The 25,502-nt window shown below is 39.5% G+C and overlaps 2 protein-coding genes across 7 annotated transcripts; one reads left to right on the forward strand and one right to left on the reverse strand.

The window, feature by feature from the left end:
- Positions 1-6,340: 6,340 nt before the first annotated feature.
- Positions 6,341-12,671, reverse strand: ccdc157 (coiled-coil domain containing 157). 5 transcript variants are annotated; one of them, XM_047381806.1, is made up of 9 exons: positions 12,320-12,671; positions 10,722-10,872; positions 9,972-10,647; positions 9,394-9,471; positions 9,139-9,308; positions 8,871-9,047; positions 8,624-8,792; positions 7,771-7,904; positions 6,341-6,485 (listed from the first exon to the last, which is right to left on the reverse strand). In XM_047381806.1, the coding sequence occupies exons 1-9, from the start codon at positions 12,565-12,567 to the stop codon at positions 6,462-6,464; spliced, it is 1,827 nt and encodes a 608-aa protein (XP_047237762.1). In that variant the 5' UTR covers positions 12,568-12,671; the 3' UTR covers positions 6,341-6,461. The 5 variants fall into 5 exon arrangements, with proteins under 5 accessions (XP_047237762.1, XP_047237761.1, XP_047237763.1 ...); XM_047381805.1 differs by having other exon boundaries at positions 7,771-7,910; XM_047381807.1 differs by having other exon boundaries at positions 7,771-7,910; positions 10,751-10,872; positions 12,320-12,538.
- A 23-nt stretch (positions 12,672-12,694) lies between these two features.
- Positions 12,695-24,842, forward strand: sf3a1 (splicing factor 3a, subunit 1). 2 transcript variants are annotated; one of them, XM_047381810.1, is made up of 16 exons: positions 12,695-12,745; positions 12,861-12,942; positions 15,591-15,703; positions 15,798-16,005; positions 16,094-16,351; positions 16,445-16,519; positions 16,609-16,759; positions 16,840-17,036; positions 17,216-17,333; positions 19,321-19,628; positions 19,739-19,987; positions 21,416-21,620; positions 21,715-21,869; positions 24,106-24,207; positions 24,296-24,367; positions 24,456-24,842. In XM_047381810.1, the coding sequence occupies exons 2-16, from the start codon at positions 12,895-12,897 to the stop codon at positions 24,555-24,557; spliced, it is 2,361 nt and encodes a 786-aa protein (XP_047237766.1). In that variant the 5' UTR covers positions 12,695-12,745; positions 12,861-12,894; the 3' UTR covers positions 24,558-24,842. The 2 variants fall into 2 exon arrangements, with proteins under 2 accessions (XP_047237766.1, XP_047237767.1); XM_047381811.1 differs by having other exon boundaries at positions 15,594-15,703.
- Positions 24,843-25,502: the final 660 nt, after the last annotated feature.

Consider the following 25,502-nt stretch of genomic DNA (forward strand, 5'->3'; position numbering starts at 1 on the left):
TCTGATTTGGGAGCTATACCGTGAGTAGATACAGACGTTTCTTGTATGATAGTGATTAAATTAAAGCTGAAACGGTCTCTTTCTAGCCCCTTACATATGTATGAACACAGTTCATACACAAGGTAATGGAAACTATGTTTTACATACTCTCACACAAACAAAAGGGGCAGAAATTAAAACACTTCATTATTAAAAAAAAACATGAAAATATCAAATATTATTTGGACAAATTAAAACATAATTAAAAACTAAATCATATAAGGACACTACAGCAGTTGAAATGCAACAAAATATATCCTAGTAAAGGGAATAAATTTCACAAGTGAGGAGCAGCAGAGCAGAATGTCCGGTTCTGGTTCTAGGAACACACAGTAGGCAGCACTTGGATTACAAGCTGTGTTTCAACAGCTAAACAACTTCCTAACAATGACCAACCGCTTCGATGTCTTCCAGTCAGGCTTCCTGCTCACCACAGTACAGAGACTGCTCTTGTCAAGGTGTTCAATGACATCCGAATAAATGCAGACTGTGGAAGAACCACAGTGCTGGTATTATTGGACTTTAGTGAAGCATTCGACACTGTTGATCACTCCATTTTATTAGAGCGCCTGGAAAACTGGGTCGGCCTTTCTGGTACAGCACTTGATTGGTTTAAATCCTACTTGAAGGACAGGGACTTTTTTGTGTCAGTAGGTAACTTTACATCAGAGAGCACAAAAATCACATGTGGTGTTCCCCAAGGGTCCATCTTAGGGCCCCTTCTATTCAATATCTACATGTTCCCCGTAACTCAGATTTTAATAAACAACAACGTAAGTTATCATAACTATGCAGACGACACACAGCTTTATGTTACGATGTCACCAGGTGACCATGAACCCATTTAAGCGCTGGGTAAATGCTTAGAAGAAATCAATGCATGGATAGGCCAAAATGTTCTTCAACTGAATCAAAACAAAACTGAAGTAATAATCTTTGGACCAAAGGAAGAGCGTTTAAAAATGAGCACACAGCTTCAGTTAATACAGCTAGAAACCACCAGTCAGGCTCGAAACCTGGGTGTAGTGATGGATTCAGACCTGAACCTTCAGAGGCACATAAAGACAGTAACAAGGTCGGCCTTCTATCACCTAAAAAACATCTCCAGGATTAAAGGACTAATGTCTCAGCAAGACCTTGAAAAACTAATTCATGTGTTCATCTTTAGTAGAATTGATTACTGCAACGGTGTCTTCGCAGTTCTGCCTAAAAAGTCGATCAGACAGCTGCAGTTGATCCAGAACTAAGAAAGTGGAGCACAGCACCCCGGTTCTTAAGTCCCTACACTGGCTCCCTGTAGTTCAGAGAATAGACTTTAAAATACTTCTGTTAGTCTATAAATCACTGAATGGCTCACCACTAAAATACATTACAGACTTGCCAGTGTATCAACCACCCAGACCTCTCAGGTCTTTTGGCTCAAATCTACTCTGCAGAACCAGAACCAGAACCAAACATGGAGAAGCAGCTTTTAGTTCTTATGCTCCACTAATCTGGAGTAAACACCCAGAAAACTGTAAAATCGCCAAAACCCCAAGTTGCTTTAAATCAAGATTAAAAACATATTTGTTTAGAGTGGCCTTTGACTGTGCCACCTAAGCATTGTTAGTTGCGTTTTCAGTCCAAATTTCCTTTCATTTCTTATCCATCATTCTATTCTCTTTATTTTATTTTTATTTTTTTAAATTACCGCTGTTTGATTTTCTGTATCATTGTAATGTTTTTCCTTATGTACAGCGCCTTTGGTGCCTTGTTGCTGAAAAGCGCTATATAAATAAACTTGACTTGACTTTCAGGGTTTGTTGTTAGACTAAATGTGACATGTGTAAAACTGTAGCAATAGTGTTCTTCCAAACGTATTCACACATGTACAACTACAATACAACATAGAAAACTATAACATTAGTGTTAACATTAGTGAGATTTAAATTCTTGATAAAGTTTTAGCTGTAGGATTCCGACAATTTGCGGACATCTGCTGTCAGGTAAGAGGAACTGCAAGTTGATAAACTATCTTTTAAATGTATCTTTTGTCATTTTCAATTTGAAACTACCAAAACATAAACTAAATCAAATCAAATGCTATCATCTGTTTAAATTGATGATTAATCACCTGTTAAAGATACCTGATGTTTTATTGTCCAAAAATAACAAGTACAGTGAGTTGAACGTCATACCAAACTTCATTATTAAACTGGGTGATTAAGACAGGAGCAGAATAGTAGGAGCATACTTTCTGTCAAAGATCAGGGATCCTCTGGTTGTGTCTACCCTTGCAGTGTACTGATTGGGTAAAATGCCCTCAAATCTAGTGGCTGAGCACTAATAAAACAGCCTCTTGATGATAAAATATGCATATACGCATTTGCGCATTTGCGCATAAAAAACTTCGCATCTCGTGATTTAAGGATTAGAACAACGCATTAGAATATACGGATAATTTTTTACCCCTTTGGCTTGCCATTAAACGTACCGCTGACCGTGGAGCAAAATGATCTGTGACTTGAAGGTAATTTGTATGGCCATACAACAGAGGGTGCAGCCTGCTCTAAACTCTAAGTGCGCTCCAGGCAGAAATACAGATACCGCCATGTTGAGGACAAGATGTGAGATAACATGTTCTGTAACTCCTCTCTCCACTTCTTTTGACGATCACCTCACAATAAATCCAAATTACTACTAATGTTCAGATTCTATGTCTCAAATGTCGCTGGTTAAAAGGGTTTCTTTTTTATCAGGTCATGTCAGAAGGTGATAGACTAGGATCATCTCAAAACTCAGTAATTATAATCTGGTGTTTAATTTTTTTGTTAACAAAATCCCAAAACAAAGTCATTACGTTTTCGCAGCACTCTTAAATCACCTGACAAAGTATTATAATCACATAATTGCAACCCAAAATTAGATTGTTGTATTTGATGTGGAAATACACTGGTTTTTGTCTAAAGGCCAGTGAAAGCCACCAGGATACGGTTGGTTGATGACGTCTGGACATCTCTTTCACCAATTTGAGAAGAATTAGCCATCACTAAAATACATTTATATTTCTTTACTCTGACGAAGGTCCCAAAGAGGACACATGATTCTAGAAAAAGCAAAGCTGATCAATAAAATGAAAAATGACTAACATACTGGGAGCTGTTTGGTGGAAGAATGAGAGCAGCAGCACAAACTCATAACTGTTTTCATCAGATAGTAGTCGGTATTAACCCTAGAACACACAAAAACTGTTGTATTGCTGAACCGATTCTGATACAGACTTTTGAAGAAGATTTAGGATAAAAGTTGGGCTACCTATAGCAAACCTTGTTGTCTTTACATAACAGGTGGACCGTCATTCATGATGACATGCTCTTGATTTCCTGAAATGCAATGGATCAACATACTTGCCTCTAAAATTCCAACAATGCAGTGAATGGGAAGCCTGGGTGAAGATCAATATTATTTATTTTTTCTAAAAAAAAAAATTAAAAAAAATCACTGGGCATTTTGTGTCAGTGGAAGCAGGGCAATACACTATCACAATGCGAAGTCCAGCGCCACTCAGTGCAGCTGTTGATAGCCCCTGTTTAGCATTATGTACAATGCTGTTTACTTTTGCCCAGTAAACTTTGTTTTAAGTGTGGTAGTATTATTTCATATGCATTCATCTTAAAAACGCCAAACAAACTCACCTTGAGGAAAGCGGCGGTCATGTCCTCAACGCTAGCGCGTTGGCATCTAAAACATCAACAGCAGAAGCAGTTTACTGCAAAAACATCAGCTTCATCTTTCCATTGGCCCAATACCTATCTCTACGTGAGTTCAAATCATTTTGAGAAGCTGGTTGCACCGTTTGCTTTTGGAACAATTGGAGCAAAACTGAATTTAAGAGGTTTTTGATTTGTGACTCACAGAATAAAATGTGTGTACTTGTACTTAAGAATCTGAAGAGGTGTAACGGTTGTTTTAAAACCTGTTGTGTCAGGAATATAAGTTTTGAAGTCATAATTCTGACTGTCAAAGTAATACAGGTCCTTCTCAAAATATTAGCATATTGTGATAAAGTTCATTATTTTCCATAATATAATGATGAAAATTTAACATTCATATATTTTAGATTCATTGCACACTAACTGAAATATTTCAGGTCTTTTATTGTCTTAATACAGATGATTTTGGCATACAGTTCATGAAAACCCAAAATTCCTATCTCACAAAATTAGCATATCATTAAAAGGGTCTCTAAACGAGCTATGAACCTAATCATCTGAATCAACGAGTTAACTCTAAACACCTGCAAAAGATTCCTGAGGCCTTTAAAACTCCCAGCCTGGTTCATCACTCAAAACCGCAATCATGGGTAAGACTGCCGACCTGACTGCTGTCCAGAAGGCCACTATTGACACCCTCAAGCAAGAGGGTAAGACACAGAAAGAAATTTCTGAACAAATAGGCTGTTCCCAGAGTGCTGTATCAAGGCACCTCAGTGGGAAGTCTGTGGGAAGGAAAACGTGTGGCAGAAACGCTGCACAACGAGAAGAGGTGACCGGACCCTGAGGAAGATTGTGGAGAAGGGCCGATTCCAGACCTTGGGGGACCTGCGGAAGCAGTGGACTGAGTCTGGAGTAGAAACATCCAGAGCCACCGTGCACAGGCGTGTGCAGGAAATGGGCTACAGGTGCCGCATTCCCCAGGTCAAGCCACTTTTGAACCAGAAACAGTGGCAGAAGCGCCTGACCGGGGCTACAGAGAAGCAGCACTGGACTGTTGCTCAGTGGTCCAAAGTACTTTTTTCGGATGAAAGCAAATTCTGCATGTCATTCGGAAATCAAGGTGCCAGAGTCTGGAGGAAGACTGGGGAGAAGGAAATGCCAAAATGCCAGAAGTCCAGTGTCAAGTACCCACAGTCAGTGATGGTCTGGGGTGCCGTGTCAGCTGCTGGTGTTGGTCCACTGTGTTTTATCAAGGGCAGGGTCAATGCAGCTAGCTATCAGGAGATTTTGGAGCACTTCATGCTTCCATCTGCTGAAAAGCTTTATGGAGATGAAGATTTCATTTTTCAGCACGACCTGGCACCTGCTCACAGTGCCAAAACCACTGGTAAATGGTTTACTGACCATGGTATCACTGTGCTCAATTGGCCTGCCAACTCTCCTGACCTGAACCCCATAGAGAATCTGTGGGATATTGTGAAGAGAACGTTGAGAGACTCAAGACCCAACACTCTGGATGAGCTAAAGGCCGCTATCGAAGCATCCTGGGCCTCCATAAGACCTCAGCAGTGCCACAGGCTGATTGCCTCCATGCCACGCCGCATTGAAGCTGTCATTTCTGCCAAAGGATTCCCGACCAAGTATTGAGTGCATAACTGTACATGATTATTTGAAGGTTGACATTTTTTTGTATTAAAAACACTTTTCTTTTATTGGTCGGATTAAATATGCTAATTTTGTGAGATAGGAATTTTGGGTTTTCATGAGCTGTATGCCAAAATCATCCGTATTAAGACAATAAAAGACCTGAAATATTTCAGTTAGTGTGCAATGAATCTAAAATATATGAATGTTAAATTTTCATCATGACATTATGGAAAATAATGAACTTTATCACAATATGCTAATATTTTGAGAAGGACCTGTATGTATGCCATAAAGAGTCAGAAGTTAAGAGTTTCAGAATCATACTTCTGAGATTTGAATAAATTATTTTGACTTTCAAAGTCATAATAATAAGATCCCATAAAGAGGTGAGCCAGTTGTTTCAGTTGCTGATGTAGGTTATTATATCTTTTACTTATGAATAGATCAACACCAACACTAATACACTGGTCATCCTGGTCCACATTACAAAAATCCACAAGTTGAAGTGTCTGACAAAAAAATGGGTTTAAAATTAGACTAATAAACAGTCAGTCAGTCATTTTCTACCGCTTATTCCATAGTGGGTCACGGGGAAGCTGGTGTTATCTCCAGCAGTCTACGGGCGAGAGGCGGGGTACACCCTGGACAGGTCGCCAGTCCATCACAGGGCAACACACAAACAACCATGCACACACTCACTCATTCACACCTAAGGGCAATTTAGAGTGACCCATTAACCTAACAGGCATGTCTTTGGACTGTGGGAGGAAGCCGGAGTACCTGGTGAGAACCCACGCATGCACAGGGAGAACATGCAACATGCAACATGCAGAAAGACCCCAGGTTGGGAATTAAACCCAGGACCTTCTTGCTGCAAGGCAACAGTGCAACCAACTGCACCACCGTGCAGCCCCGACTAATAAACAAAGCAGCAAAAACAGTGACTGGGAAATATCATATCAATGTTAAACATTTTTTTATTTGAGTATTTTTGTTTATTTAATTTCTTCCACATAATACAAAATGAGGTTGTTCTTGGGTTTTAAACTCCCAGGCAAACATCTGGTCCACTTCCTGGCGTCATGTGTGTTGAGATGGAGCTTCCTGTTTGAACACATAACGAAAGTTACGACTGTAACTACGGTTCTATGAATCCTGGATGACTGCCAGAAGCTGTGCTTCAAGCACTGAATGAATATTTTTACGCATGCGCAGGTGGAGTACTAATGACAACAAAGTCACCCCCTGTCACTCAGTTTAAAAAGGGCCCAATCCTTCCATGAGCCAGCATAGCAAAAGAACAGCTGGTTGAGAAAGTGAAAGTCCGAAGGGGAACTGTAAGTGCCTCCCCTGGAATGCAAAGCAAAGAAATCAGCAGTAATGCAGAGCAACTGGAACATACACATCCGTCAGGTCGATAGACATGAACCAGTCGCCAAGGGAAACATTTCCCTGGTGATCAGCATGTGAAAGGGTATCATATTCAGATAAACATCCAGCCCCTGAAATCCACCACTGGACTCTTTGGAACCAGAAAAAATTTGTAAAAAAAGCCCCCCGGATCCAACAGAGGAATCACAGGCACTATTGCGCCTTGGACAGCAAGGTGCAGAGCTCCTGGTGCAGCACCTGCGTCTTCAGCCAATCGCAGATGACTGTCATCCTGACCCAGACAGGGACAGGGGCCCAGCGTCGGAACTGAAGACGGTATACCCAAGACAAGAAGGACAGCACCTATGAATCTGGGATGTGGGCAGCCCAGTGGCTGAGCTGTCCTGTGGTAAAATATCCGACTGCCAGCCCAATCACATCATCTGTGGGCCTCACAACGTCTTAAAGACCTTGAGGGATGCCAACCAGATTGCGTGGTCAAAATAGGCACGATGTCCAGGCCCCCACTTGGTCGCCCTGGTTCCAAGCTGGTCTCGGGTCTGGTCACTGAATGAAAAGCCGATCTGATGGAAAATGAAAGCAGTTGCACAGCCCCTGGAGGGCGAGACCCACCCGCCACTCCGACCACAAACCAGTCAAGAGGCTAACAAGCAAGAAACGAGAAGAGCAGTGGTGTACACAGGGGTTACACATGCACTCAGTTAACCTACATGTGAGAAGAAAAAAAGGGACTGAGCTCTAGGTGTCATGTGACTATATAGACTCCCATGGGTCACTGGTAGGTCACGGGTGACTTTATTGACATTAGTACTCAACCTGCGCATGCGCAAGAATGATCATTCAGTGCTTTAGGCACCACCTCTGCTGGTCATGAAATAGAAAGTTTTCCATGATCCAATGGTTATCTAGGAGTTACTGTAAATATGAAACATTAAAACACACCAAATACAATTTTTTCTACCGAAACATATCTCAAATTGGCTACCCATGTTCTTACCTTAGTGGCATTAAACATTGCTCCTTGTCGTAGTTTCTCAAGACTTTTGTGCAGAGTAGCATTTTCCTGTTCCAGAACTTTTATACGAAGGCTATTTGCTTGCTGTTGTTGCTCCATATCCAAAATCAAGTTTCCTGTAGCTTGTGAAGGAAAAAAAGTCATCATATAATTCACCACTGTAGTTTACAGCTGCTGTAAATGACAAGAGTTAGTCTTTGAAAGTATTAAATGTTAAATTCAAGTCCAGAAATATATAGTTTCAGTGCAATCTTTGTCATGGACATGGGGATAGTAAATGTTTTTTTTTTTTTTTGTAAATGCAGCACCCTCCGTGTTTATTGGCAATCCCAGTAAAAATATGCAAAAACCTTAACATGATCTAAATTTTTTTTGCAATGGTATAAGCTCACACTGAAAAAATGCTCCCATTATCTCATGTTCTCCATTCTTTTCCATTTCGAAGAGTTGCTAAGAGAAATGGGCCTCTGTGTCACATCATATCTATATCCCACAGAAACAGAAACATGGAATAAAGTTCCAAGAAACTGATCAACTTAAATAGGTCAATTATACATAAAACAATAATTATGCTGGATTTATTTTATAGGAATTATTAGGGCTTCCAATAATTGTGATGCCACTGATTTTTATATAAACTATTAATTATTAATGTGTTTTTTTTTTTTTTTCAATTGAATAAATGTACCTACATGAAAGGCTGGATTTCTCTAGATTGTTTTGGTATGGGGTTAGCTACATTAATAAAAGATTAATATGTTCTAAGGCCATTTTTCACATCTTTATCAGAAAAGCAAAGATTTGAAGTGCTTTAATGCATGTGGGAGTTTCCTACTTTGTGGTTGGGTTTGAGCCCAGTTGTTGAGTTCTGGGAAAGCCACCAAAAGTCTCTCCCTCTCCGTCAATGCTTGCACGTGCTCCATCAATTCTGCAACATGCTTTTCCAGCTCATCTACGTGTGTCTGTAGTCTTTGTTTCTCTTTTTGGAGCCCTCTATAGATATCCTGATGGAAGAAAACGAATATGTAAGCATCTTAATTGTATGTTTGTGAGTTATGGGTATGTAAGGGCTTCTTATCTACCTGCTGCTCAGAGAGCTGAGCCTGTTGTTGCTCCTTCAGCTTTGACATCTTTTGCAGCTGATTGTTTAGGTTAATCTGTGTCTCTTCTTTTTCTCCCAACTGCCTCTGTAGCTCTTCACACTCTTCATCAAGAGCATCCACTCTCTCTAATAAGGACTTCTGCTTTGTATGCATCGACTAGATTCACAGCCATACACCAATTAACCCATAAGAGTATAAATCAGTTGACTCTGGTTACAAACAACTGCGTTTTAAATGCAAAGCTCACCTCCTGATGACGACAAGCACTCTGATACTTGGCCTTCTCTTTGTCAAGAAGAAGTTGAGTGTCACCGAGCTGAGTCTTGATCTCCTGGATCATTTGCTGCAGTTCACAGCATGTCTCCTCCTCTCTGCAAAGTGTTTTCACTTTCTGATGCAGCTCGTCATTTTCATTTACTATCAGGAAAGAGTTGAGAAATGGTTCATCATTATGCAGCAAAAGTAAAGAGCTGAATGAAAAGACATTTAGTGTGTCCTTTACCAAGTGCTTGCAAGGTGTCTTGCTGGAGTTCTACTTTCTCTTTGAGCCTCGTATTGCTTTCCTCCAAGGACAACATTTCTATTAGAAATATGCAAAAGAAAAGTTTTGTCAAATATGAAAAGTAGTTAATATTATAATGTATGCAAAAATTATTTCCATCTCTGAACATTTATTCAAATTTTGTCACATTAAAACCAAAATCATCAATATATGTGACTGGAATTTTAGATGATATACCAAAGTTAAGTGGGCATGAATGTGGAGTGGAGGACAGGTTTGTTGTTGACAGGCACCAGACCCCAGTAACTCTGCAATCATTAACGCGTTTAGGTAATTAATGGATAAATAGGATCAAAGTAAAGAAAGCTGAATGCACAACACAAATTTCCAGATTTTCATTTATAAAAAATTTAGAAAACCATCTATCATTTACTTCCATGTCAGAAACATGATGCTCTTTGTTGGTTTAACACATACAATCTCGGTGAAATACATTTAGGTATGTGTTTGTAATGGATAATGTGTTTGACGGATATAAATGACTTTTAAAGGCATTGTATAAATAATACATTTACTACCTCTTTTGAGTTGTTTATGTTCTTCTTGTAGCCTTTGCTCTGTTTCTTTCGCGGATCTCTGTGCTTTCCGAAGAGAAAACTCCAGCTGGACTATACTGGTCTGGTGTTGTTTCACCTCTTGCTTAAACTCCTTCTTCATGCTTTCCAGTTGAGAACTGAATCTATCTCGCTCGGTTTCAGCTTTCGCGAGGGCTTCTCTGAGAGGCTGCACTGTACTCCGCACATCCTGAAGATGTTTTGCAAGGCGCCGCATGTCCCTGAGCTGCTCTTCGGTCCACTGGGCGACATCACCCGCCGTCATTTGTCCTGCATACACAGTGTCTTGCATGGCATCTGAGAGAGGCTGAAGAGATGAGGGCAGACCCTCACTCTGGAAAAGGTCCTTCAAAGCATCTCCTGTGTTTCTCAAAAGGGATTGGACTCGATAACATGCATCACAGGGAATGAGGGAGGACTCTGTTGTCTGACAGCCAGTATTGTGCAGTTCAGCTTTTGAATATGATGGGGCATTGTAAGTTGGACCCGAATGTATGTTATTCTGGGGGGGCGAAAACAAGGTAGATGAACAGTTTCTGCAAAAGTCAGTGTCTGACATAGTTGGGGAAGACATAGGTGACTCTTTCTTTGTGTGCTTACAGTCTAATGTCTTTGTTTGTTTTATGTCTTTAGAGTTCTCCTACAAAACAAAGAACCCATTAAAAACAGTAAAATATTTTTGTTCCTTTCAATCTGTAACAGTGCCATGAATACCTTCTTCTTTACACACTGAAGCAAATTACCCCAGTAGTTCCTAACCACAAGGCCCACTGAGAGGCATCCTTCCTGTTGGCTTCGGTCTCTTCTGGATCTGCCCGCCTGTAACTCAGTATAAGCACTGACGCTTTGCAGAAGGAGCAGGAGTCTAGTTAAAGCAGAAGAGAATAAAGCAGCATATTAAAAAAAGTCTGAACAATAATTTTGTAACAAACTTTTTGCACATGCTTTGTATAGGTATTCATGCCCCTTGAATATTTACACATTTTGTTACTTTACAGCAACAAATTTGACATATTTAAATGGGCTGTGTGTGATAGACCATTACAAAGAAGTACATAATTGTGAAATGGAAGGAAAATGATACATAGTTTTCAAACATTTTCACAAACAAAAACTAAAAAGTCTGAAGATCTATTTGTATTCAGTTCCCTTTAATCTGATGCCCTGAAATAAAAACCACCGCCTTCAGAAGTCACCAATTAGAAAACAGTCCACCTGACCAGGGAACAAACCAGACAGGTCATGGAAAGTTAAAGCACAGCTAAAATGCAAAACAATATCATCTGACAGAACCTTGTTCAGTCAATTATCCACAAATTGAAACAGTATGACACCATTGCAAACCTACAAAAACATGGCCGTTTACTTGCAAGACGACCAAGTAGAAAATTAATCAAAGAAGCAGCCAAAAGGCAAATAGTAACTCTGGAGGAGCTGCAGACAGGCCACTCCTCAGGTAGGCAGATGACAGGACAACTATTAGTTGAGTAATCCATACAACTGGGCTGAAAGAATGGCATGAAGGAAGTCACCTAGCTGTAGAACTGTCAAAAACAAATTGCTTGAGTAAGCGCTCCATCCTATCCAGCATCAGGCTGTTATTAAGTATTACTGTGTGTTTATGACTGTGAAAAAGCTGTTTGAAAGGATAGCAAACAGCACATGCCAAATACCGTGTGGATGGTGATAAGGTTGGTCTACAAGCTAAATTGCACATCAGCGTGAACACTCGATCTCCACTGTGTGGCATGGAGGTGGCAGCAACTACTGTGAGAGTGCTTTTCTTAAGCAGGGTTAATAAAATGGGGGTAAAATAAACCTGTTGGGGTTACTGTTCACCTTTGGACAGGACATTGACCCTAAACATACAGCCAGAGCTATGATGGAACGATTTGAACCAAAGCATATTGTGTTAAGAGTGGCCCAGACAAAGCTTAGACTTAAATCCAACTCACATTTTCAATCACGTTTCCTTCAGGCTGACTGAGGTTGAGTTATTTTGCAAAGAAGAATGGCCAAAATTTTTGTCTCTAGATTTGTAAAAGTGGTAGAGACATTGTTCAAAAATACTGTTTTTGCAGTGAAAGGTGGTTCTACAAAGTATTAACTTGGGACAGCTAAATGCAAATAGAGCACATGTACTGTCTTCTGTTTCTAAAAAGATTTTAAATCCCTGCATCATTGTACTTCTACTTCACCATTACAAGGGGTGTTCACAAAATACCCAAATAAGATAGGTTTCAACCACAAGCTTCAACGTAACATGTGAAAAAGTTTAAAGGGTAAGAATAGATTTGCAGCTTCTGTAATACCTGTCAACCACCAGCTCCAGTAAAACAATGTGCGAGTGCTGATTGTATGCGTCCTCTCCATCCACAAAGTCATACTCCCCCAGCAGAGCCACCATATCCAGACTACAGGCCAGTTTGTCGGGGAACTTCCAGGACGTGTAACGGACCGGTCCGGTTCTAGAAACCACGTCCACAATCGCACTCTGAATATCGACCACGTCTTTCCGGAGGCTCTTGATGCAGTCCTCGCTGCCCAACAGCTCACTCATGTCTGCCAGCTTGTTTTTATATTCTCTGGTAAACACACAGCAATAAGAGTCCTTCTGACGTGTTGACGTAGTGTTTCCCCGACAACGACAAGAACCGTACTCCAAGGTCCATAATGCACTACGGTCCCCCCCCCCCGGAAGTAATAAATCTCCATTAAGCCAACGAAGTCGAACCTCGGTGAGTATTATGAGTTAGGCAGTTTAGCTTTAGTTAATTGCATTTTTAAAATACCTTGAATTATTAAATTGCGTTCGGTTTATGTTTACGTGTCTTTGTGGATGTCTGTTGTCAGGTAGCTTTCTGTTTCCAGCGGTGAAGACGCAGCCATGCCGCCCGGGCCCGTCCAGATAGTTCAGCCGGAGTCCAACAACAAGGTAACTCCGCAGCTTAGCTAATGGTAACGGTGGGCCTACCGACATGACTGGAGGACACTGTGGGGTTTTACCGAAGCTCTTACTGTAGAAAATGTTTTTATGTGTCTAACTGTGTGTTTAGGTTTTAAAACAAGTAGCGGCCTTTGTTGAACATGCTAGATTAATTAATTAGCATGTTAGCTTGGACGCTCTCGTTTAATACGCAGTACTCGACTTAGACCTTGAATGTAACACTTTTCAATTATGGATTAGTATTAAAAACTGTTAAAGTGTAACCAAATAGCCTTTGCAGACTTTTCTATGTGTTCAAGTTTCCATAGTAACATTTATACTTTGTAAATAAAATTTGTTTAAAAAGTAAAAAAAGTTTTTAGATTGATTTTGTCTAATTGATATATGGAATCCAAGATTGTTTCTTCTCAAGATCAAGAGTTGAGCATCTTACCATCAAGAAACAAAACCTAATAATTTAAGTCGTGGTAATGGTTCCAAAATAAGCGGTTCTTTTGTTAAGCCCAGTCATGACACTCACTTCTGGGTTATCTGTAACAGTAATGCTGGTCTATGGTGATTATTATAAAATACAACGAGTTGGTAACATCAATGCCATGAAAGCTGAGTTGATTTAAATATTAGAGATTCAGAAACAGAACATCCAGAGATTACAATTGGCCTGTTTTCCAATTATTAGCAGGACAAATACAAAATAAAATCTTTCTCATTGAAAAGACCTAAAATACATCAGCCACCAGCAATCAAATACAAGTTAGGGACATATGATTTGATGGGTATAATCTTGTAATTCCAGTAATTTGTGTTGGGATTCAAAAGTGTTATCTCGATCAAAGAACCCGTACCATGTTTTCCCATATGTAACAACAACAATAATAATAATAATAATACATTTTATTTACAAGTGCCTTTCATAACACTCAAGGTCATTTTAAAAATCAAATCAAAACAAAATACAACAACAATAAACCAGATCAGATAAGTGATATGGAACAGTGCAATCGCAAGGAATAAGCAGTCTTGAACAGGCTGGTTTTATGTCTGGATTTAAACACTGGAGGAGTGACACTGTTACGGATGTCTGGAGGAAGAGAAAAGTGGGGGCGGATCTTGAATGTAAACCGAAGTATTCTGAATTGGACTTTGAATTTGACCTGGATTTAGTAGAGCTGCTGTGGAACTGGGGTGATGTCAAATGAAGAAGTTCTGGTGACGAAACGAGCAGATGAGTTCTGGACTGTTAGACGCTTATGTTGGGATTTGTGAGGGACTTTAAAAAGATGAGAGTTGCAATAATCAGTACAGGACGTGACAAAGTTTTTGTCAAGAATTGACAAATTTGAGTGAGGGTAAAGAGAGGGAGAGAGACCATTAATGTATAGATGAAAATATATAGACTGAGTGATATTAATGTGAGAGGTGAAAGATGAGGAGCTATCAAGGATGTCACCCAGACTCTTAACTAGAGGTGAGGGGAAGGCTGTGGAGCTGTCAATGGTTAGAGGAAAAACTGTCTGTTTTGGATAATACTTGTTTTGTTTCTATAAGAAGGAGCTCAGTTCAAACAAGAGGTGGAGGAAGAGGGTGCCAGTACAGAATCTGGTTTACTGGATAAGCTGAGTGTCATCCACATACAAAGAAAATGAATGTTAATCTCACAAACAGTATTGCCAAATGATGAAGAGTAGGGGTCCTAGGACAGTCCTGAAGCACACAAGATATTACAGGAGATGGGTAGGAACTAAAGGACAAACTTAAAGAAAACCAGCATAGGTCAAATGGCATTATTTCAAGATGATATTGGGATAATGAAACTCATCAAAAATGGTAATTGAGATATTGTTTTATTAAGATAGTACAATAATAAATCTTTTCCCATCAAAATTAGTTTAAAATCAAATAGACTGTGATTTAGCCATAAACAAGCTGAAGATTTTGTTTCAAGAAAATGAGATAATAAAACTGTAATTACAACAAGCTGAAGGTCATGAAAAACTCCAACCATGAATGTTGCAAAATGAAATCAAAATCTCATCATGAAATTGAAGAACAGTTAAAACATCAAAACAATATTGAGTTATTTCGGTATCTTAACATAAGCAACTCGTATCTCGATAATTTTGTGAAAGTGAATATCTGATGCTGATGTGGATTTCTGAGTTACTAGCTGAAATCAGACCTACAGTTGGATTTCTATTATGGGTTGCTGTGATTCAGAGGATAAAATTGGTTTTATTCAAAGATTTTGACCTTTCAATGCAGCTTCACCACACTGATGCTAAAGCCCAAACCCCATTAAAAACTATATTACTAAATAACACAAAACCTTCGTTCTTTCATGGCAAAATTTTTCTGAAATCATATGAGATATTTGTAAATGTAAGCCTCAAATTGTCTGTGAATTTAAAACAGAAAATGTGTAATCCACACTTTTCCATCACTCATTAAAGAATTAATGGTAATAACATTCTCGAAATTTGACTTTTGGTAAAGTTTACTTTTCTATACATTAGTTGTGATGTATTAAATAAAAACAAATCTCTTTTGTAGTAGTTTTTTCTTTTAAGTTGTTTTATAAAGTGTTTAGTTCTGCAGTTGTACATTATGAACTGGTTAACAGTTGTGAATCCTATCAGCAGAATGATGGAGCCGCAGAAGAGACCCCAGCCACTAAGCCCATTGTTGGCATCATATACCCGCCTCCAGAGGTCCGAAACATCGTCGACAAAACGGCTAGTTTTGTTGCCAGGTTAGTTATTCTGCATTTGACATTTATGTGCAGTGCAGCTACAATCCAAAATGGGTTTTCTTTTATTATGTATTTTTTTCTTATTATTTCACAGGAATGGACCAGAGTTTGAAGCAAGAATCCGTCAGAATGAGATCAACAATCCTAAATTTAATTTCCTCAATCCCAACGATCCCTACCATGCTTACTACCGCCACAAGGTCAATGAATTTAAAGAGGGCAAAGCACAAGAACCATCTGCAGCAGTACCTAAGGTCATGCAGCAACAAGCCTTGCAGCAGTCCCAGCAGCTTCCTCAAAAGGTGTCACATTTACTCTATATTCACTTTTTGTTTTCTTGTAATCGAGTAGTTTTGTTTTTTGATGATGAATTACTTTGTTTGTTTGTAGGTGCAGTCGCAGGTGATTCAGGAGACCGTAATCCCAAAAGAGCCACCCCCCGAGTTTGAATTCATTGCGGATCCTCCGTCAATCTCTGCATTTGATCTGGATGTTGTGAAGCTCACTGCCCAGTTTGTTGCTCGCAACGGACGGCAGTTTCTCACCCAACTCATGCAGAAGGAACAGAGGAACTACCAGTTTGACTTTCTGCGCCCACAGCACAGCCTCTTCAACTATTTCACCAAATTGGTGGAGCAGTACACAAAGGTGACCTAAAAGGTTCAGCTTGAATCAGATTCTCTTGTTGGTCTGTGGTGTTGTAGTAATGCTAACTGTATTTCTAAACTATTGATCTTTTAGATTCTGATCCCTCCCAAAGGCCTCTTAATCAAACTTAAAAAAGAGGCTGTGAACCCAAAGGAAGTTATGGACCAGGTAATTTCTTAAACTGTTGCCTGACAAAAGAAAAACAAATCAAAGCCGATTTCTCAAGTTAATCATCTGTATTTGGGTTCAAACATCAGGTGAGATACCGTGTTGAGTGGGCAAAATACCAGGAGCGTGAGAGAAAGAAGGAGGAAGAGGAGAGGGAGAAGGAGCGGGTTGCTTACGCTCAAATCGACTGGCATGATTTTGTGGTAGTGGAGACGGTGGATTTCCAGCCCAATGAACAAGGTAGTACATTCACAATGTGTTTATACATACAAGCTGAAAAATTAGTTATTTAACTTTATTGAATTATTTGTTCCTTCAAGGCCATTTCCCTCCACCTACAACACCAGAGGAGCTTGGCGCTCGCATCCTGATCCAGGAGCGCTATGAGAAATATGGAGAAAGTGAGGAGGTGGAGATGGAGGTTGAGAGTGAGGATGAAGAGGATGAACGAGAGAAACGGGCTGATGGCCAGCCTTCGCAACCTGATCAAGACACTCAAGTCCAAGACATGGATGAGGTAAGAATTTAGCAGAGAAATTATGAACAAGCTAATTTGGACCTATTTTAGATATAATAGAATGATTTGTAGATTTTTATTTTCATTTCCATAAATAGTCCATGTTGCTATTGCAGGACTTGAAAAGATAGTAAATGTTAAATATCTACTTTAACGGCATTTAACTTGTTGTTCTTCAGGGATCTGATGAAGAAGAGGAAGGCATGAAGGTTCCATTGCCACCAGATAACCCAATGCCACCGCCGCTGCCTCCAGCTCCAGCACAGGTTATTATTCGCAAGGACTACGACCCCAAAGGTAACATTTATTAAACCTGTTTCTACTTTAATTTACCAGGAAAGACCCATTGAGATTTCGAATCCGTTACAAGGGTGTCCAGACTAAAATGACAGCAGCTGAAAACCGCACTAAAATACAACAACACACACACAAGGTTTTTAGAAAATCCTTAAGATCAAAGATCACTAAAAGCTAAATAAAAAAGTCAAATGACATGCAACAGTTCAATCAAACAGAACCATGAATTAAAACATCAACATACAGATATCTGAGCATTTATTTATTAACTTTTATCTAAACTATCAGTAAGTTGAGTTCCTTCAAATGTAGTTAATGTTGGAATGGTTTTCAAGAGTGAGGGCCATAATATTTGACTATTTGTGAGCGAGCAAAGAAAACTCAAAGGAGGGTGTGGGATTTTTATCTGAAGGTCGGAAATAGCTTTATAAATGAGTATATGCCAGTAGGTTGATCCTCTCACAGACAAAGCAGATGCTCCAACACAAGAATACAACATAAAAGGATGAGTCAGAGTTTTAAAGTTTGTGATGAACCTCTTAGCTCCATGTTACAGTGTGGGAAGAGCATTTAAAGCTGTTGTCTGTGAGATTTATTTGTTAAAATAATTTAGGAAATGCTTAAGTTAGACTGTCATTGTTATATGATGTACATTAGGTAATCTGTCAAAAATATTACTGTAGATAGAGTTGCATATTTGTCTGGAGGGAGGTATCAGTCAACCTGTTTGTGCAGCAGTGTTCAAGAAACGGGAGAGGCCCAGCTAGGAGACTCAACGAAGACAGACAAACAAAGACCATAGTTACTAATTCCTCAGCCCTTTTCTACTTCTCAAAGGAAGTTTAGACAGTGTAAAGTCCTTCGCTAAACTTGCCGTGAGACATTTACAACTTTCTAGTAGAATTTACAGTGGAGATGCTTTTAGAAGATGGAGGATCTACAAGGGCTCAAAAACTGACAGAGAGTTGGCAACGTTTCTTCTAAAGAGGTAAAAACAAAATAATTATAATAATCATAGAACATGGTCAGATAGTCAATTTAGGCATTTCTTAAATTATTTTAACAATTAAATCTTGCGGACCACAGCTTTAAGCACTGAAAAGCATTATCATAAATTACATTTCCATAATTAATCAAGACATAACAGTACCAGATGTAAGTCTTTTATTTTATTAGTCTCAAAAGGAAGAATGGGCAAAATGAATGTTATGGTTTATCACAATATTAGTGGTAATAACGTTAAAAGTAAAGATAAAAACCTAATTGCAGTTATTTTGGCAAGAGATTGTCTGGCTATAAATGCACATCACTACAAAGCCTCCCAAACACTGATGCCGCTTTTTTTCTGGAGCTCTGATATTGATGTTTTTCCTGCTCTTGTGCAACCCACAGTTGAAAGAGATTTTTGGTTTTGAAGTTTGTAAACATGTATAGTTTATTGTCCACATGATAAATCAAAATTCTTAGAACAATAAAAACATTTCACAATAACAGTAATTAGTGCGACAATTGCCCGTCCGTGCTCAAAAGAATGGCAAGACTTGAATCTGCAGAAGGGAAACTGGTTTAACTTCAATATTTTAACCACCCGCTTGATGTGAGACTTTAACGAGTGAATAACCAATCAAGATTCCAAGGTATTTACATTTAGACACTAACTCAATCTCTGAGCCATGTAGAGTAGCGACCATTGGAAGCTTGAAAGAAGTTAATCACGAACTTTATTGAATGACATTGAAGGATTGTTGGATCAGGTGTGGAAGCAACAGAATATATCACAGTGTCATCAATGTAAAAATGATATTCTTTCATCTTATTAATATATGCAATATATAAAAACTGCCTCAGAACAGATCCTTGGGAAACAGATAAGATTCATGAAGGAAGCCACACACCGAATTCTGTTGGCGAGATAAAATGATATAAAGATGATAGAAAACTTATTGGACTTCAAACTCAGCAAACCTGTGTATTCTTGTCCTTACAGCTTCCAAGCCGCCGCCATCAGTTGCAGCCCCAGATGAGTACCTTATTTCACCAATTACCGGTGAGAAGATTCCAGCCAGTAAGATGCAGGAGCACATGCGTATCGGCCTCCTGGATCCGCGCTGGCTTGAACAGAGAGACCGAAGCATCAGAGACAGGCAGACTGAGGATGAGGTCTACGCCCCCGGTTTGGATATTGAGAGCAGTTTGAAACAGCTAGCGGAGAGGCGTACTGATATCTTTGGTGTGGAAGAGACGGCCATCGGAAAGAAGATTGGTGAAGAGGAAATTCAGAAACCCGAAGAAAAGGTAAGAATAGTTATTGGTTCAAACGTGAAGTTAAGTCTTCGCAGTTTTAATCCTCAAAGATGAATGAAACGTTGGTGGTTTTTACATATTTGTTTGTTTGTATGCATCAGGTTACCTGGGATGGTCACTCAGGAAGCATGGCTCGTACACAGCAGGCAGCCCAGGCTAACATCACTCTGCAAGAGCAGATTGAAGCCATTCACAAGGCCAAAGGACTGGTGGGAGAGGATGAAACTAAGGAGAAAATTGGTCCAAGCAAGCCAAGCGATATTCATCATCCTCCTCCCATCCCCTCATCTGCACCAAGTCTGCATAAACCTAGTCCTCCTGTCACATCTGTGCCACGCCCACCTCTCTCTGTAAGTTGCTATTCAACAATAACATATCAATACAGTGCCAACACAAAGTAGTGTGTAACTGGTGTTTTTTAACATACAAATCTGAATGATGTGATGTGCATTCAGACCAGTTTGCTCTGATACTCCTACAAAAAAAAAAATCCAGTGCTACCAATTGCCTCCTGAAGTCACCTAATTAGTAGATGGAGTCTACCTTCGTGTAGTTTTAATCTGTGCATGAGTCCAGCTGTTCTGCAAAGGCCTTAAATGTTTTTCAAGACCTTATTAAATAAACAGCTTAATGAAGACCGGGGAAGGAAGCTGAATATCTACCAGCTTATTAGGCTATAGTTGACTGTTCTTCGGACGTCAGGTAGCATTACATCTCAAAAATGTTGTTGAAAATGAAATCACCACAAAATAATCAAACCTCTGAAGATGTCAAAATGATCAATAAACATCTATTTGGTTTTACAACACTTGAAATCAGAATTTACAAAACATTTTGTTCTAGCTATATGTTAATCACGTTAGTGGCCGCATCATGCTGTGGGATGTTTTTGGGGTTTTTTTTACAGCAGGGATGGGGAAGCTGCACAGAGATGATGAAAACATTGATGGAACTAAAAAAAGGACTATCCTGGAAGAAAACCTGTTAGACACTGCAACAGAGTTGAGACTGGAGTGGAGATTAGTTTGCAAGCAGGGCGACAACCCTAAATAGAGCCAAAGCTACAAAGAAATGGTTTAGATCTGGGATGTTAAACTCCAGTCTTGAGGGCGTTGATGTCCCATAACTTTTAGATGTGTCTCTGGTTCAACACATCTGAATCAAATAATCAGGTTATTAGCAGGACTTTGCAGAACTTGACTGCATCCTAAGGACATAATTCAGTTATCTGATTTAGGTGTGTTGGACTAGGGACACAAGTTGTAGTCCTCGTGGGCTGTAGTTTGACACGCCTGGATTAGATTGGAGAATATTCATGTGTTGTAGTGGTCCAGTCAAAGTCCAGACCTAAATTCAATTGAGAATCTGTGACTTGAAAATTGCTGTTCACAGATTCTCTCCATCCAGACTGACTGAGCTAGAGGTATTTTGCAAAGAATAGGCAAAAGTTTCAGTCTGTAGATCTGCAAACCTTTAGCTGTAATTGCATTGAAAGGTGGTTCTACAAACTATTGATTCAGAGGCGCTGAACAGGAATCCCAGCCATGCAGTTCTGTAAAGCATGTAGGATTCTACTTCCACTTCTGTTTTTGAAGCTTTGTGTTGGTCAGTGTATGTTATGGTCCACATGCCATACATTGATATTTGTATTTGTAATCTAACATGGTAACGTAATATGGAAAACTTTAGGGAATGCTAGTATTTTTGCAAGTAACTGAGATGGCAAAACTTTTATTGTGCATGAGCACCATTTTACTCTTTAATTTGCTATTTAACAGGTGGCTCCTCCAGTCCGTACCACTCTGTTGTCTGCTGTACCTGTGATTCCAAGGCCCCCTGTAGCTCCTGTAGTACGTCTTGCGCCAGGGCAAGTCATAACACAGATGCCACCTATGATTCCTGCTCCTCGTGTCAACGTGGTTCCTATGCCACCAGCACCCCACCTGATGGCCCCCAGACCACCCCCTATGGTTGTTCCAACTGGTAAGATCAAGGTTTCCCAGAACTGTTTAAAAATGTTCACTGCTCACTTCTTTTGTTTCTTCTTTCAATTAAAACAAACTCTCTCCTCTCCCAGCATTTGTCCCTGCTCCTCCCATACCACAACCACCTAGCGCTGCTCCAGCACCACCCATCCACCCACCCCCTCCTCATGAGGAAGAGCCAGTCAGCAAGAAGATGAAGACGGAGGACAACCTCATCCCAGAAGAAGAGTTCCTTCGTCGAAACAAGGTATGTTAGAGTAACGGTGAATAGAATCACACCGAATTACATATAATTAATAAAAGGTTATTTATCTTAACTAAGGAATCAAAATAACCTGTACAGAATTCAATGCACGATTTGAAACCTTGATAAGGGGCGACTGTAAGCGGTGGGTTGCCGGTTCGAGCCCCAGCTATGTCTGTCTCAGTCGTTGTGTCCTTGGGCAAGACACTTCACCCGCCTTGCCTACTGATGGTGGTCAGGGTTCGGAGGCGCCTGTGTGTGGCAGCCTTTCTTCTGTCAGTCTGTCCCAGGGCAGCTGTGGCTACAATGTAGCTCACCACTGTTAGTGTGTGACTGTGTGTATAAATGTGTGGATGACTGAATGCAGTGTAAAGCGCTTTGGGGTTTCTGGGGACTTGATAAAGCGCTATACAAGTACACCTTTCAATGCAATATACCATAAGTACACCTGCTGAGCGCCCATCCCTACCTGTAAAATAAAGGGATAGAAAAACCAATAACTGAAGTATCATTAGTATCAGTAATATTTTATGCAAGGTTAGGGTTCCTGCAGTCTGGATTCCACTTCTAGATAAAGGTAGGTAAATTATAAATAATAATCATTATGAATAAAAACAAAACAAAAGTGGGTAATTGTACTCCTGTTTTTGGTCTTAAGACCCTCTTTCAGCTCAGTTTTTTAAATCGGACCTGGCATTCCTAAATGTTTTTTTTTTCTTTTTTTTTTTAATGCCAAATAAAACTGGGACACTGCTGAGCCCAGAGACCTTTTTCTTTTTTAATATTTTTACAAAAATTCACAGATCACAAGCTGTGATTTAAAGAATCTGTAATCTGTAGGATACTCCAGTCCAGATTTAAGAAATCTAAGTCTTAAAGATTTTGAAAAAGAATCGATCTGTGTTAGTCCAGATGTCAATAAAAGCAGTGAAATAGACCTTTATCTTAAACCTTTAGCATCGAGTGGTTTCATGACTTGTGGAACATACAGAAACATAACCCAACTTAGTACATTTGAGCCCAAAAATATTTATACCCCTGCAGATTTATGTTTAAAATACTCTTAAGTTGATATTGTTTCTTCTGAATGGAAAAGATTGACGTTTCAAAATACCACAATGTGCCATAGATTTCAGCTAAAAAAACCAAACCTGTATGATTATGTAAGAGGCATCTATATAATTGTTCATTCAAATTGTAAGAGTTTGGGGGGGAAATCAAGGCCCCGAACTATTCCACATAGTCCTCCCCGTGTATCCTAATGAACCTGATTAATTGGGAACAGCTTTTTCTTTTAACTCAACAGATGAAAAACATCAGCTCTCTGCAGTAGGTGTGTGGTAAGTCATGGCTGAAACAAAAGTGCTCAGTGAGGACCTGCATCAGCATATTCTGCCTACACAACTCAAGAATGGACTACAAGGTCATGTCTAAATGTCTTCAAGTGGCAATAGCACAAGGATTAATAAAAAATACAAAATGCGCCACATGTGGAAATTATCAAATGATGTGAACAAGTCAAAAGCGACACCAGCACTGGCTGGGCTGATGTTGCGAAAGGTGGAAAAGGAACCCAGGCGTCACCACCAAGCCCACCCTGAACAATGCGGGCCATTTCGGTGGAAACCTCTCAAGGCAGACAGTCCAGTGGACACTGCACACTGCTGGATTAGATGGATACAGCTTAATGGGGAAGCCACTACTCTGAGTAAGGCACACAAAAGCCTTTGCAAAACCTTTGCTGTTTGGCTACAATGATGTAGCCTTCATTTGGCTCATAAAATGACAAGCATTCAACCCCATGAAAACAGCATTCCCATGGTTAAGCATAGTGGTGGAGACATAATGCATTGGGGATGCTTTTTCCACCAGTGGGACAGGGATCATATCAAAGTATTCTTGGTGGAATGATAATAACTTTAATTATACATTTTCCAAGGGTAAAATTATTTGGGCTTATCTATAGATGTTTTGTGCTCAAATGTCCAGAATGTTTAAGAAATGCTGGAGAAATCTACACATTTGTGTCTGGAAAAATATGAAATCCTGAAATGGAAAATTTGTAGGATCCCAGTTTATTGCTGCACTTTAGAGAAACTTGGTCAAGTTCATCTGTAATATATGACGCTTTAGTCGTAATGGAAATAATCACGTTACAGCTTAGTTCTGTAACACCTAGCTTATAGTAACAAATACATATTAAAATTTTTTTTGTTTGTTTTTTTTTTCTTGTGTGCAGGGTCCTCTGGCAGTCAAAGTACAGGTCCCCAACATGCAGGACAAGACCGAATGGAAGCTAAATGGCCAAGTGCTGAATTTCACTCTCCCACTTACGGACCAGGTATGTTAACATATATTGTACTTCGAATGTGTGCCTGTAGATGAGCTCTTTTCATAATTATGAGTTAATAAATTAAATGCATTTACAGGTGTCAGTTATCAAAGTCAAAATCCACGAGGCAACCGGCATGCCAGCTGGAAAACAAAAGTTACAGTATGAGGTAAACCTCCCTCCGAACTTCACTGGAACATTTTATTTCATTTGAGTCATGGCATTATTAATTCATCATATGCATGTATGTTTTACAGGGAATATTCATCAAGGATTCAAACTCGCTGGCTTATTACAACATGACCAATGGTTCAATAATTCATTTGGCCCTGAAGGAGAGAGGTGGAAGAAAGAAGTGAGACGTTCTTCGTGGAGTAAACGTTAGTTGTGCTACTCATCCCTGTAAAGTCATTTGAGTTCAGTCGAAAAGTTTCGAAATATGTTGCTTTTTTTTTTCCAAAGAATTATTCTAAAAGTTATGCTGTCCCTGAATGGTATGTTGTTCTTACTTAGCAGTGATTTTTGGTTCCAACTCCTGATTTATCCTTGATGATATATACACTGATGTTGTTTCACAGGTAAATTCCTCAAAATATGGAGTCCTGGCTTGTTTGTTCCTTTTAAATAAAGAACTTAAGCAATCATTTGTTGTTGTGTATTACATGTTAATTACAATTGATCAGTTATAACTCATAATGTCTTTTGACCAACTGTTCTCACACTGTGGTACCAGTACCACTGGTGGTAATTTGGTTGGGTTGCTTTTAGTAGAACACATTTTTTTAAGTCAACTATTTACAAGGCAAATGCAAAGCATGTTGCCTGTAATGTCCAACCTCTTAAGACCCAACCCCCAGTACTGGTGGAAGAATTTAACTTTCATTACTGTAGGTTCCCTTAGTTAAACGTGAACATGTGTGGTATCCACAGAAATTACTTAAATAGTTTTTCTCAGGAATTACAAACTCTATTTGATTTGGCCATGTTATTTCGAGCACAAATGTCACAAAACGTCTTGGGGCTTAAGAGGTTTTAAAAGCAACGTGAATTGCCTTTCAAAGTCAATAACGTGAGACTGGATGTTGACATCTGTCACCCCTGTTGAGTTCCCTACTGTATTGATCAGGAGGGCAGCACTCGCTTTTGATTTCCATTACAAGATTTTTACCTGTATCTAGTATTTGATTGTATTTGTTTCTCATTCAATGAAAAAAGCAACACCCCTCGAATTTTGCTGCACCTTGTCACATTACGACCACAGAATTTTATGTGTTTTTGAACCACTGTTGGGGAAGAAAATGCAT

This window comes from Girardinichthys multiradiatus, chromosome 12 (genome assembly GCF_021462225.1).
Source record: "Girardinichthys multiradiatus isolate DD_20200921_A chromosome 12, DD_fGirMul_XY1, whole genome shotgun sequence".
Lineage (NCBI taxonomy): Eukaryota > Metazoa > Chordata > Actinopteri > Cyprinodontiformes > Goodeidae > Girardinichthys > Girardinichthys multiradiatus.

Excerpts from the sequence above, each read along its gene's own strand:
- ccdc157 (XM_047381805.1), bottom strand. The coding sequence starts at position 12,567 with ATGAGTGAGCTGTTGGGCAGCGAGGACTGCATCAAGAGCCTCCGGAAA. Across the intron at positions 8,793-8,870 it reads CTCAGCTCTCTGAGCAGCAG|GATATCTATAGAGGGCTCCA; the intron begins GTAGATAAGAAG and ends TTCTTCCATCAG. Across the intron at positions 7,911-8,623 it reads GGCTCAAACCCAACCACAAA|CTACAGGAAACTTGATTTTG; the intron begins GTAGGAAACTCC and ends TTCCTTCACAAG.
- sf3a1 (XM_047381810.1), top strand. The coding sequence starts at position 12,895 with ATGCCGCCCGGGCCCGTCCAGATAGTTCAGCCGGAGTCCAACAACAAG. Across the intron at positions 17,037-17,215 it reads AAGTCCAAGACATGGATGAG|GGATCTGATGAAGAAGAGGA; the intron begins GTAAGAATTTAG and ends GTTGTTCTTCAG. Across the intron at positions 17,334-19,320 it reads CAAGGACTACGACCCCAAAG|CTTCCAAGCCGCCGCCATCA; the intron begins GTAACATTTATT and ends TTGTCCTTACAG.